This window comes from Carassius gibelio, chromosome B4 (genome assembly GCF_023724105.1).
Source record: "Carassius gibelio isolate Cgi1373 ecotype wild population from Czech Republic chromosome B4, carGib1.2-hapl.c, whole genome shotgun sequence".
Lineage (NCBI taxonomy): Eukaryota > Metazoa > Chordata > Actinopteri > Cypriniformes > Cyprinidae > Carassius > Carassius gibelio.
Window position 1 is genome coordinate 1,420,572 of NC_068399.1, and position 14,413 is coordinate 1,434,984.

General features: G+C 39.8%; 1 protein-coding gene across 12 annotated transcripts in view; it reads left to right on the forward strand.

Annotated features, from left to right (window-relative positions):
* Positions 1 to 4,646, forward strand: part of LOC127955905 (zinc finger protein 585A) — a 41,173-nt gene extending 36,527 nt beyond the window's left edge. For 11 of the 12 annotated variants that reach the window (XM_052553532.1, XM_052553521.1, XM_052553533.1 and 8 more), the window contains one exon: positions 60 to 4,646. In XM_052553532.1, coding sequence (XP_052409492.1) covers positions 60 to 1,958 — 1,899 coding nt within the window. In that variant the 3' untranslated portion in view covers positions 1,959 to 4,646. The remainder of the gene's footprint in view (positions 1 to 59) is intronic. The other variant, XM_052553522.1, reaches the window with a different exon arrangement.
* Positions 4,647 to 14,413: the final 9,767 nt, after the last annotated feature.

Sequence of the window (14,413 nt, forward strand, 5' to 3'; positions counted from 1 at the left end):
CTGGAGAGAAGCCTTACATGTGTCTTCAGTGTGGAAAGAGATTTCATCAACATGGAAACCTTAAACTCCACATGAGTATTCATACAGGAGAAAAGCCTTTTACCTGCCAACAGTGTGGAAAGACTTTTGATCAAAATGAAAAGCTTCAAGTACACATGAGAAATCACGTTGGAGAAAACTCTTTCACCTGTCAACAGTGTGGAGAAAGTTTCAGCAAGAAATGGATTCTCAACAGGCATATGAGAATTCACACTGGAGAGAAGCCTTACACATGTCTTCAGTGTGGAAAGAGTTTTCATCAGCGTGGAAACCTTAAACTCCACATGAGTATTCATACAAGAGAAAAGCCTTTTACCTGCCAACAGTGTGGAAAGCATTTCAAACGAAAAGGAACCCTTAAGTACCACATGAAAATTCACTCCAGGGAGGAAAAGCCTCACACATGCCATCAGTGTGGAAAGAGTTTCGATCAAAATGAAAAGCTTGAAGAACACATTACAATTCACATGGAAGAAAACCTTTCCACCAGCCAACAGTGTGGAGTAAGTTTCACTCAAAATGAGATTCCCCATATGGACAAGAAAATTCAGACTGGGAAGAATCCTTACACATGCTCTCAGTGTGGGAAGGGTTTTCATCAACATAGAAACCTTAAAATTCACATGAAAGTTCATACAGGAGAAAGGCCTTTTACCTGCCAACAGTGTGGAAAACATTTCAAACGAAAAGGAAACCTTAATTATCACATGAGCGTACACACTGGAGAAAGCCATTTCACCTGCCAGCAGTGTGGACTAAGTTTCACTCAAAAAGGAAGCCTTAACAGGCATATGCGAATACACACGGGAGAGAAACCTTACTCATGCCCTCGGTGTGGAAAGAGTTTCGATCAGCATGGAAATCTTAAAGTCCACATGAGAATTCACACTGGAGAAAAGCCTTACAAGTGTCTTCAGTGTGGAAAGAGTTTTGATCAACATGGAAACTTTAAAATCCACATGAAAAGTCATACAGGGGAAAGGCCTTTTACCTGTCAACAGTGTGGAAAGCATTTCAAACGAATAGGAAACCTTAAGTACCACATGAGAATTCACTCCAGGGAGGAAAAGCTTTACACATGCCATCAGTGTGGAAAGAGTTTCACTCAAAATGAAGAGTTTGAAAAACACATGACAATTCACGCCGAAGAAAACCTTTCCACCAGCCAACAGTGTGGAGTAAGTTTCACTCAAAAAGGGTTACTGAATGTGGACAAGAAAATTCAGACTGGGGAGAAGCCTTACACATGCCCTCAGTGTGGAAAGGGTTTTCATCAACATAGAAACCTTAAAATTCACATGAAAGTTCATACAGGAGAAAGGCCTTTTACCTGCCAACAGTGTGGAAAATGTTTCAAACGAAAAGGAAACCTTAATTATCACATGAGCGTACACACTGGAGAAAGCCATTTCACCTGCCAGCAGTGTGGACTAAGTTTCACTCAAAAAGGAAGCCTTAACAGGCATATGCGAATACACACGGGAGAGAAACCTTACTCATGCCCTCGGTGTGGAAAGAGTTTCGATCAGCATGGAAATCTTAAAGTCCACATGAGAATTCACACTGGAGAAAAGCCTTACAAGTGCCCTCAGTGTGGAAAGAGTTTTGATCAACATGGAAACTTTAAAGTCCATATGAGAGCTCACACTGGAAAGAGCCCTTTCAACTGTCAACAGTGTGGGAAAGGATTCACCCGAAAAAGAAACCTTAATTACCACACACAAATTCATACTGGAGAGAAGCCTTTCATCTGCAAACAGTGTGGAAAGGGCTTCACTCAAAAAGAGATTCTCAACAGACACATGAAAATTCACACTGAAGTTCAGATGAGAAATCATACTGAAGAGACCCTTTTACCTACCAACAGTGTGGAACTTTCGGCAGAAGTTAAGTTTGAAAATAAATCCATATCTTGCTAATGAATGCTCAGAACAATAAGAAGCCATTTATATGTGATTAGTGTGGAGTTTCAGATAGATGCTAACTCCTTGAGGATTCACTTAAGAGAGAATGTCATCAAACTGTTTCCTGTCTGAAACTCCTACCACTCTGGAGTCATGTAGTAACTCTCATCTGACAGAAGTCTTAAATGAGACGATAAAGAAAGAATTTCACATCTTTAGTGTGAAGAGTTAAATCAAACGGCCCTGAAATGTGGAGTGCTACAAAAAAAGAGCAATTTCAGTAATCAGTTGTGCATTCATTTTGGAGGAAAACAATATAAGATGTGAGAAATGTGAGACCATATTTGTATTATTTGTTTTGTCTTTACTCTTAAAAATACACATTGTTAGTTATTTATATTTAAAAATGTGGTTTCACAAAATGAACAAAAAAAATGTTGCAATGGCCAGGGTAAAAAGATAAACAAGAATGAATATGAACATATTTTTACATTCAGGGCACAATGTTATATGTTGTTGTTTTATATTTTGATCACCATACTATGTATTTACAGGTGCAATCAGAAATATTCAACCCCCTCAACTCAAAATACATTATAGTGATATCGATGAACAATCATGAAAACAATTACATGCCAGAAATACTGCTGGTTTATGTCCAACCAAAACTCTAAAGTCTTAAGCCGTGTTTCCACCACAGGAACTAGGGACTTTGGGCTGGTACTTGGTGTGTTTCCACCGCAGGAACCAGGAACTAAATAAAGTTCCGGGTAAAAAAATGCCCCTCAGAAAGTCCCTGCTGGCGAGGTGGTACTTTTTCAAAGTTCAGGAACTTTCGGGGGCGGGACTTTGGCGCTAAACATCCTGATTGGTTGAGTTCACGCAGCATTGGTTGAGTTTAACCACCATTTATTCGGATCAACATTTTCAAAATATTACTGTTATTGTGTCATGAAATGTAATTTTAAAAGTATTTCAGGCGAGAATGTAGTTGTTTAAAACTCAAATCTGTGGTTTATTTACAAAGACAGCGCCTATTTAAAAATGTGTTTCGCCGATCTCTGAGACGGTGAGCTCCACTCGATCAGCGGGAGCTCAGTCCTCATGTATCCGCAGAGAGCAGCCTCTCCTGGGATAGACCTTCTGATATGTGCCGCTGGCTCTGATGTGTCTTTAGTGGTTAAACATAACATATAATTCAGTTGCAGGGTAAATCTAACAGGTTTTCTTTGGTCTGTATTCAATTTATCTATATGTTAAAATGAAAATAAAAAGGCGAATCTATATAATATTCGTTTCATTGTAATGGCTGCATATACACATATCCCTGAACTAAGTACATTTCTGCAGCTGTTATTATGCTTAAATGAAAACCAAAGGAGGCGTTGGTATTTGATATCCTATTTCGTTTTATTGTAAATATACAGAGGTAATATACAGTATTCGCGTCGTCGCTGACATCACACTCCCCAGTCGAATGCACAAAGTCTGAACTAACTACCGATGATGCACGTCCAAAATCAGTAATTATTATTATTTTTTTTGTATTTATTTTTTTAAATCAGCGGTACTTTGTATTGAGAAACGCGCGCAGACCTACGTCACCAGTCTATTTGCCTAATCTTCCCGGTACTTTACACCGCGGTGGAAACGCAGAAAGCAACAGGTCTGGGGGGGGAAAAAGTTCCTGGTACAAATGTTCCGGGTAATTTCGGTGGAAACGCGGCTTTATTCAAATTCCTCCTGGCATGTTCTAGTGGAATTTTGATGTTCCTTGTGGTCAAGAGTGGAGTGCGTCTTGGAGTCCAGCAATGAAGTCCTTGTTTATTCAGTGCATGTCTTATAGTTGCTCCTGAAGGTCTTGTTCCAGGCTAGGAGTCTCGCAGTCACACAGGTTTTTCTTGGTTATCCTGACTAATGCCGCTTTTCCACTGTGTGGTACATCTTGGCTCAGTTTGCATTTCCACTGCAGTTTAGTAACACCTTAGAGTGCGTGGGATTACTTGCGTCATTGCGAAAAAATAACCCCCATCAAGTTCTCGATGGATCTGCTCCTCTGCTGTCAACAAGAGGAAAGTCTGTACTTCCTCAACAGACACCGAAACAGCCATTTTTTGGTTGTTAAAAAAGGTGCGTTCATTCAAAACAGTTGCATTCGATCCTTTGCTGTCTGTGCTGATTTAAATCCAGCTGTTCAGTGAGCTGTACCATGCAGTGGAAAAGCACCATAACTTGTTATGTGCCCTTGATGTAATGTTAGGTTTTCTTCCATGGCCAGGCATGTTTGCCTCTGTTCCATAAGCCTTAAACTTCGTTATGCTCCTGATGGTGTCTCTTGTAATGTAAGTTTTTGGGAAATCTTATTATACCTAAGGCCTTACAGGTGTGATGAAATGATCTCTCTCAGGTTTTGTGGAAGCTCCTTTGTTTTTCCCATGAATGTAGATCACCTTGTGAATACCTTCATGGGTGGGGTTTATGCATCACTGCTGAAGCAAGTCAGGGTTTATTATAGAGCTCCCAAAGGCTTAATTTTGTATAGAAAACTTAAAGGAAAACTTTAAAAACAACATAATTTAATGTTTATGATTGAAACTGTACATGTTGTTGTGCATATCATGTATGTGAGTTGGTCTTGCTCTCTTTTTTTCTCCATTCTTTTATGTTGAGAATTGTAAACACATGCCACAATTTTGCTTGGAACATTTGTGTAAGCTTGTCTTCTTTACTTTTTTACTTTTCTCATAATTAATTCTTCCTCAACACTAAAATAGGATACAGTTACAATTGGGGGTTGTCTATTAACAACAATTTAAAACTGATCCTACATTTTTATTGATAACTATGGGTGTGCTAACCATGATTTTGTTATTCAGAGGTAAGTATGTTTGCTTGCATGGAGGTCATGTTGGTGAGATATGGATTTGGATTTAGTAATGTTTAAACTATGTCCTGCATTAGCAGTTTAATTGTTGAAAAATACTTGATAATTGCTTGACTTAATACTAAAGAAGAACATGAGACACAGCCTATAAGCTAAAACCCTCTGTAGAATGCCAGTTCTTAATCCTAAATCCAGACCACCTTTAGCTAGTGTAGGGGAAACAGTGATGTCTGACTTTGACAAGTATGTAAGGTTAGTGCATTTATCCTCGATTCTGGCTTGGAGATCTGCTTACTTGCAGAGTTTAGATTTTCTAATGATCCTGAAGATACTGACTGGCAAACTGAAGTGTGTTTGATTAGGGTTACAGCTAAACTCTGCAGGAAAGTGGATCTCGCAAGCCAGATTTAAGGATCACTGCGTTAATGCATAATTTTAAATTAAAACACATTGTGTATTTTCAAAATGTCTAAACTTGGTGATGGAGGGCCACTGTCCAGTAGAGTTTAGCTCCAAACTGCCCCAAAACACATCTGGACTTTCTAATATGCCTAGTAAGACCAAGTCTGGACAGCTCTTTGCTAAGCTAATTCACAAGTATCATAATATATTACTCAGGGGCGCAGATGGCACTGGGGACGGGGGGGACATGACCCCCCCAGATTCATAGTAACTAGATCCGTCCCCCTCACTTTCTCAATGAAAGGTTTTATTGGTAAACAGAGGATTCATCTGAGTTTCCGCGATGTACATTAGCCTAAGTAGAAGCGACCCGGCCCGCCGCTCCTTTAAACGTGTACTACACGATTTTTGACCGCTGTGTCTGACCGAGTCCCAAAACACACTTGTAGCCAATCAGCGGTAAGGGGGCGTGTCTTGTCCTGATAGCGAGAAGAGAGCGCTCAATTTGAGTGGACAGGACGCATATTACATTACATTTACGTTTAGTCATTTAGGTGACGCTTTTATTAAGAGGGATGGCGGATAAAAAAGAGGGTTTACAATCAAGAAAGAGGTAGGACCCGCCTAAATATCGGAGCAGCTTTCCAGCGGTGGAGAGAAACTGAAGGATTGGAAAGGGCTCGAATCGGACGCCGAGTTTTATTTGTTTCTTTTTGATAGGTGAGTAACGATTTTGCGTTGTTTTACACAACTTATCCATGTTGGCTTTTGTTTGAATATGCTTGTGTGTCATCTTCGCTTGTTTCCGCGATCGTTGTTGCCATGGTTGCGGATGTACGTGTAGGGTGAAGATTTCAAAATAGGGGCGATGCACGGTGGCCGAGAGAGCTCAACTTAACAAAACACATTCAAATAGAAAAAGCACCAGCAAATTAAGAAAACCTCTTCATCAGTTTGACAGCACACGTGCTGCAAATACTCAACACAATGAAATACAAAAACAAGCTAGGAATGCTCACAACACAAACAAGTAAAGAAACGCTCAGCAAATACTCAGTCAAACCAAACAAAATTACCCCAACAAAAAGAAAATTTAAACAATGTGTTTTTTTTTTTTGAGTATTGATTACCATTTTTATGACCATATTTGTACAAATACCATGGTTAAACTATGGTTATAGTAGTAAATCCATGGTTAATTTGTTAATGATTACAGAAACCATTTTTTTAATATATATATATATATGTATTTATTTATTAATTCATTTCAATAGTAAAACCACAGGCTATGGTTAGTTTTTGTAAGGTAAGCAAGCTTACATAACATTTCACAGGTACTGAAATTGTGTATTTAGTCAGCTTATTTAGGCTAATAATATCCATAAAGCTAAGGAATCGTATGACTAGGATTGTTAAAATGAACAAAATATATTTTTTCAGAGCAAACATTTATAAATGATGTCCCAGCCACATTTGTCACTTTACGGTTCCCTTAAATATTTCCGATGTGGTCTGTTTTTTTGGAGCACATTTCTTTATTTGTTTGTATTGTGAGTATTTGCAGCACGTGTTGTCAAACTGATGAAGATGTTTTCATAATTTACAGGTATTTTTGTCAATTGCAGCATGTTTTCTCTCTCGGCCACCGTAGCAGGTCCTGTTGGGGTATGGGTGTGTTTGTTTTGGTGCTAAAGAATCGGGTCTGGGCAGATGCAGGCTGAAGGACAATAATAGTCTAACCGTTACTTTACCCACATTCTCACTACACACTGTTCTGTTGTTAATAAACACACATGACAATGGTACTTCCACTGACGTTTACGTTCTGTGTGTGTATTGCTATGACTCCTGACCCCGGGGTCCTACGAAGAGCTGGTAGCTGCCTCAAATGTGCCTGTAGCGGTAACCATAGTGATAATATACAAGTGCATCTCAAAAAATTTAAATGTCATGGAAAAGTTCTTTATTTTGTGTAATTTAATTCAAATAAGCTAACTTTCTTATATTCTAGATTTACAGAGTGAAAATAAAAGTTTTTTTGTTTTAATTCTGATGGTGACTTACAGCTTAGAAAAATCCTACTAGAAGAGGAAATCAGCATCTCCATAAAGCTAATCAGCAGATGGAAGATGGAAGTGCTCCCAAAATCTCCTGGTAGATGGTTGCATTGACTTGATAAAACACAATGGAGCAACACCAGCAGATGTCACAGCACCCAAATCATCTCTGACTTCAGAAACCTCACACTGGACTTTGGATTCTGTGCCTCTCCAGTATTCCTCCAGACTCCAGACCTTGATTTCCAAATGAAATCCTAAATTTACTTTCATCTGAAAAGAGGACCGTGGACCACTGAGCAACGGTCCAGTTCTTTTTCTCCTTACCCCAGGTGAGATGCTTCTGATGTTATTCTCTGGTTCAGGAGTGGCTTGGTTCTAGGAATGTGACAGCTCTAGCTCTTTTCCTGAAGATGTCTGAGTGTGGTGACTCTTGATGCACTGACTCCAGCTACAGTCCACTCCTTGTGACCCTCCCAAGTTCTTTAATCAGCTTTTCATGATAAGCTTCCCAAGGCTGTGGTCATGCCTGTTGCTTGTGCACCTTTTCCTACCACACCTTTTACTTCCAGTCAACTTTCTATGAATATATTTTGATACAGCACTCTGTGAACAGCCAGCCCTTTAAGCAATGACCTTCTGTGGCTTACCCTCCTTGTGGAGGGTGTTGATGAACTTCTTCTGGACAACTGTCAAGTCAGCAGTCTTTCCCATAATTGTGGTTGCATGTTCTAAACTAGCCCAGGAGGTACCCTGTATTTATAATCAAAATTTACCAAACTAATCAACCTCAAAATAGAAAATTAACATTTTTGAGATACTGAATTTTCTTAAGATGTAAGTCGTAACCATGAGAATTAAAACAAATTAAAAAAACAAAAATTAGATTGTGTGCAATTAATCTAAGAATATAAGAAAGTTTTCTTTTTTGAATTGTTACAAAAAAAATAAAGACCTTGTCTATGATTGAGCTGGTGATTTTTCTGGACTGAAAAAATCTGACTGCTGGACAGCTTGGTCCCCCCCAGTTAAAAAATCCCATCTGCGCCCCTGATATTACTTCATAGAGTAGAACATCTAAAAGCTGTTGTTTTGGAAAACTGCCTTCAATTTAAGCTGTTTTTCAAGTCAAATCTGCTTTATTGTCAATTCTTCCACATGTACAGTACAGACATACAGAGAATCGAAACTGCGTTACTGTCAGACCCCCAGTGGACACAGATAACATTAACAGTAGAGCCTGAAAATCTAGATCAAATATAAGATACAGCTATACAATAAGAGAATGTAAAAAAAGACATATAATAAAATTCTAAGTAAAGCAGTGCAAGGCACATGGCAAACAGAGAGCAAATCAGAGAAGTGAACTGCAGATAAAAAGATTTTTAGTGCAACAAAAGCTTATTATGTCTGATTAAAGTGACAAAGGGCTCAAGAACAGTTGTTTTATTTAAACTAACTGATGAGGTAGTGGAATGACGTCAGTTCCATGCTGAATGAGGTAGTGAGCAGACCAATGCTGCACAAAGTGACTGGTGCATGTCATAGTATATTAGTGGTGGGGGGTGGAATGAGCTGGGGATGTGGGGTGGGGGGGTGTCATAGTTCAGTGGCAGAAGTGGGATGGGGGGGGGGGGGGGGGGGGGGGGGCAAGGTCAGGAGGGAGTTCAGCTTCCTGACAGCCTGATCAATGAAGCTGTCCTTCAGTCTGCTGGTCCTGGCCTGGAGACGCCGCAGTCTCCTCCCTGATGGCAGCAGGCTGAAGAAGCTGTGTGATGGGTGGGTGGGATCACCTGTGACCGGCGTTGTCCTCTGTGAAGTGCACACCCAGGAACTTGGTGCTACTCACTCTCTCCACAGTCGCACCGAGGAACGTGCTGAGTGTGCGCTCTCCTGAAGTCAACAACAATCTCCTTCATCTTCTCCACATTCAGAGAGAGATTGTTGTCACTGCACCACCCGGACAGGCGGCTCACCTCACTTCTGTAGTTTGTCTCATCTTTGTTGCTAATGAGATCCACCAGTCGTGTCATCTGCAAACTTAATGAAGAGGTAGGAGTTGTGTGACGGTGTGCAGTCGTGGGTCAGCAGAGTGAAGAGGAGGGGGCTTTTTAGATTAAACTGAAAGGTTGAAACTTGCAGGATGTTTTTATAGTACAATGACCTCTTGTATGTCAAAAGATCAGGGTAATTTTATCAGTGCATGACTCCTTTAAATTTACTCATTAAGAATTAGAGTTAATAAACCTAAGTAAATCTTAAGCCGAGTTCAGACTGCACGATTTCAAAGTAGTCGTGTAACTGTTCTTTTCACACTGCATGACTATCTTGGCCAGCATTCAATCACTGCCGTGTTCCCATTAGATGGATCGGTGACAGAAGGTTTCACACTGCATCACTTTACAATAGGAAGAATTGCAGACAACTGTCTGGGACGCAAACTCAATTCACAACCAACACATGAGAGATGTGACAAGTAAACAACTATATCACACGTGCAAGACCGGAGTTCTCACGTTAGACTGGGATAGCTCAGATGAAACATCAAACAAGGCTGCTCCTCCTGCTCCTTGGGTCCAAATAGACTGAGAAGAAAGCTTTTTTCTGAAATGAAGCCATGCTTGCTGATATTGTGGTGTATAACTCCTCCCCGAACTCCCCGCTGCTCTGTATCTTGTTCTCTTATTACCAGTCGGTCATCGCCGATGTAGTTGTCAGTCAGAACACTTTTCACACAGCATGATTTTGAAATTGAAATTTGTTTTAAGTGTGCTCAACACTACTGGGAATTAGACTCTTCAGCTGTCATTATTTAGATAAATGTATGCCTTTTCCAGATGGTTTCATATATCGCCAGATATACTCAAGCAGCACAGGACTGTTTATGTTATTAATGTTCTAGCTTGATAAAGAAGCATGCATGAATCAGAAAATCAAAGACGGTGCCTGTTTGTTGTTTGAATTAGTTAAAGTTAGCCTGTTAGACAAGCCACAGACAAACTCAGTGCTGTACACAATCTAATTAATGCTGGTCCACTATCGGGCCAAACAGTTCTTAGAACAGTTAGGTACAGGTCCCCTTTTTTTTCACGTGAGCCTGGTAAGGCGCCTCACGATAAAAAAACGAGTGGTGAGTATTTGCATCAAACATAGTCTGTTATGTATTAATTAAATGCAACATTTGTGATAAAAATTGTTAGTGGCCGTGTTATTTATTTTAATCCACCAACAAAATAAAAGGAATTACTCACTGATTTTTAGGAATTAATTAAACATTATGAGGTTATTCAAGGATGCACACAAAAGGCTGACTTGGCTATAGCCTATTTCAATATTTTGTTGAAAAGTTCTTATCAAGAATACAGTTACATTTACTCATTTAGTAGAGGCTTTTATCCAAAGCAATTTGATATATAATTTAATTGTATGGTGATGAGAGTGTAAACCATTGTGGTGCAGAGCATTAAATAACAAAACACACAGATTATTGAAAACACTAGCAGCTCAACATTAGATTATGTGGACCATGGTAGTTTAATGATGCATAATACAAGTCTGTCTGGCCTTTTTCTCATATATAGAAAATGGTGGGAATAAGGGAGAAGAGGAAAGTCAGTCTAACTGACTATTTTGGAAGGTAACTAAAGGAAATTACATAATATCCTATCTGTAAGGGTAAATGTTGGCTGTTGACCTGTCAGCCACCAGCAAACTGTTTATTTTCACAATCTGTTTCCAATTATGCTAATGATAACTTGTTGTGATATAGCGTCCAGAGTACGAGAAGCAGTGTAGACCAGTTATACTCATAAACCAGCACAGCCCAGACCTTCAGCACAGACCCAAGTCAGATCAGCACAGCCCAGGGCTCCAGGTAGGCCTCACCAAGCAAACTCACTCAGCAGTGCTGATCACCTCCTTGCCTTGAAGCAGTAATTAAAGCAAAAGGAGCCCCTACCAAGTATTGAGTACATGTACAGTAAATGAACATAGTTTCCAGAAGGACAACAATTCACTAGAAATGATTTTAACACAAGTTTCACAATTTTAGTTGAATTACTCAAATAACTCGTTACCCCCAACACTGACCATTAATAGGTCATATATTTATTATTTTATAGGTAATATTATAATAATAACTTTAATACAGTTGCTAAAGTTCAGCAGAAATAAAATAACTCACATTTTTTTTTACTTTTCACATATCTTTTTGCACCAAATAGTCAAGTCAAGTCACCTTTATTTATGTAGAGCTTAACACTAGAACCGCCAGAGGTCGATGTATACATAAAAGTGCCAGCGTGTAAATTTTACCCACGCATATACCAGCTGTTTTTATATGGCTAAAGAAGTGCTACTGTCTTCACAAAGAAGTGTCTAAGTGACATGAAACGATTATGTCTAGTCATTAACTATATTTTTGTCCTGTTGTTTTATGCTCAAGACTTTTTTATGCAGGCTACACTTTTCATAACAATTAGTTAAGAAGCTAAACAATCCTGCACTGACAACAAAAATTAGAATGAAGTAAATATATATTTGAGTGGTGTAATAGGCTATTATAATACAATTTCATTAATCAATATATTAAGATAACCAATGTTATTTAAATTACAAAAATAGCCTATGAGCAATTAATAATTCACCACATTGCATAGGATGATGCCATGACAAGTGCACAGCTTCACCTAAGGTTGCAGAAAAGTCAGATTGTGCAGAAGAATCATCTGTTTCCTGTGGTCTTGTCCTGGTGCTCCTCTGAGACAAGGTCTTTACAGGGGATCTGTATCTGGGGCTCTAGTTGTCCTAATCTCCGCTGTCTTTCAGGGATGAAGAGGTCCTTTCTAGGTGCTGATCCACCATCTGGTCTGGATACGTACTGGATCCGGGTGACTGCAGTGACCCTGTGATCTGGATACGGACTGGATCTGGTGGCTACGGTGACCTCAGAACAAGAGAGAAACAGACAAATATTAGCGTAGATGCCATTCTTCTAATGATGTAGCAAGTACATAGGGTGTTTAATAATATTAGTTTTGAGAACGCAGCGGGCGTGGAGGACTATAATTTAACAAGAGCTTGTTCAAATACTGAGGTGCTAAACCATTTAGGGCTTTATAAGTAATAATCAAGACTTTAAAATCTATACAGTGTTTAATAGGGAGCCAGTGCAGTGTGGACAGGACCGGGCTAATATGGTCATACTTCCTGGTTCTAGTAAGAACTCTTGCTGCTGCATTTTGGACTAGCTGTAGTTTGTTTACCAAGCGTGCAGAACAACCACCCAATAAAGCATTACAATAGTCTAACCTTGAAGTCATAAATGCATGGATTAACATTTCTGCATTTGACATCGAGAGCATAGGCCGTCATTTAGATTAATTTTTGAGATGGGAAAATGCAGTTATACAAATGCTAAAAGCGTGGCTTTCTAAGGAAAGACAAAGAATTGACAGAGCAACCATCAAGTCTTAGACAGTGTTCTATATTGTTACATGCAGGGTTTTTAGGTCCTATAATTAACACCTACTCATCATCTTGTTTTTTTATATCGACTATGCATTCCATTAGTTTTTCAAATTGGTTTGTTTCACCAGGCTGCGAGGAAATATAGAGCTGCGTATCATCAGCATAGCAGTGAAAGCTAACACCATGTTTCCTGATGATATCTCCAAAGGGTAACATATAAAGCGTGAAGAGTAGCGGCCCTAGTACTGAGCCTTGTACTCCATACTGCACTTGTGATCGATATGATACATCTTCATTCACTGCTACGAACTGATGGCAGTCATATAAGTACGATTTAAGCCATGCTAATGCACTTCCATTTATGCCATCAAAGTGTTCAAGTCTATGCAAAAGAATGTTGTGGTCAATTGTGTCAAACGCAGCACTAAGATCCAATAAAACTAATAGAGAGATATAGCCTGGTTTCTCCCAAGGTTTTTTTCTCCATTCTGTCACCGATGGAGTTTCGGTTCCTTGCCGCTGTCGCCTCTGGCTTGCTTAGTTGGGGTCACTTCATCTACAGCGATATCATTGACTTGATTGCAAATTAAAACAGACACTATTTCAACTGAACAGAGATGACATAACTGAATTCAATGATGAACTGCCTTTAACTATCATTTTGCATTATTGAGACACTGTTTTCCAAATGAATGTTGTTCAGTGCTTTGACGCAATGTATTTTGTTTAAAGCACTATATAAATAAAGGTGATTGATTGATTGATTGATATAACCATGATCGAAGGCGGCTCATTTTATTTCCTTGCCCAAATTACCATCTGTCAAGGAGACAGTGGTAACTGTCATAGGTCATGTCTTTCAGCTACATGGCTTCCCGGTGGACGTGATTTCCGTCAGGGGACCCCTATTTGTGTCCAAATTTTGGCAGGAGTTTTGATACTGGGTGCATCTGTTAGTCTATCTTCGGGGTTCCATCCCCAAAACAATGGCCAAACCGAGAGAGCCAACCAAGATTTGGAGAGAGTTTTGCGATGATTGGTATCCAAGAATCCTTCTTTCTGGAGTCAGCAACTCTCTATGGTTGAGTACGCTTATAACTCATTAACAGTGTCATCCACGGGCCTTTCTCCATTTGAATGTAGTTTAGGTTACAAGCCACCTATTTTTCCCAGTCTGGAATCCGAAGTCGCGGTCCCCTTCTTCCACAACTTCATCCAGAGGTGCCGCCAAACTTGGAGTTCAGCCAGTGAGACTTTTCTTCAGGTGGGAGCACACACCAAGATTCAGACCAATCACCACCGGTTGAAGCCTCCCGTATACATCGTGGGTCAAAAAGTGTGGCTTTCTACCAAAAACTACTCCGGTGTACAGGAGAATTCATCCTGCCTTCCATGTATCAAAGATCAAACCCGTGTTTCAATCACATATTAATCCGCCGGTTCCGGTTCCCCCACCGCCGCGACTCATGGATGGGGAACCGACATATTCGGTCAACTGTATTTTGGACTCGAGACGGAGGGGACGTGGATTCCAGTACTTGGTGAACTGGAAAGGTTACGGTCCCGAGGAGAGAAGTTGGGTACCTGCTGGGGACATCCTGGATCACTCCCTTATCGATGATTACAATCGACAGGTAGGATCGTCTGGGAACGCCAGT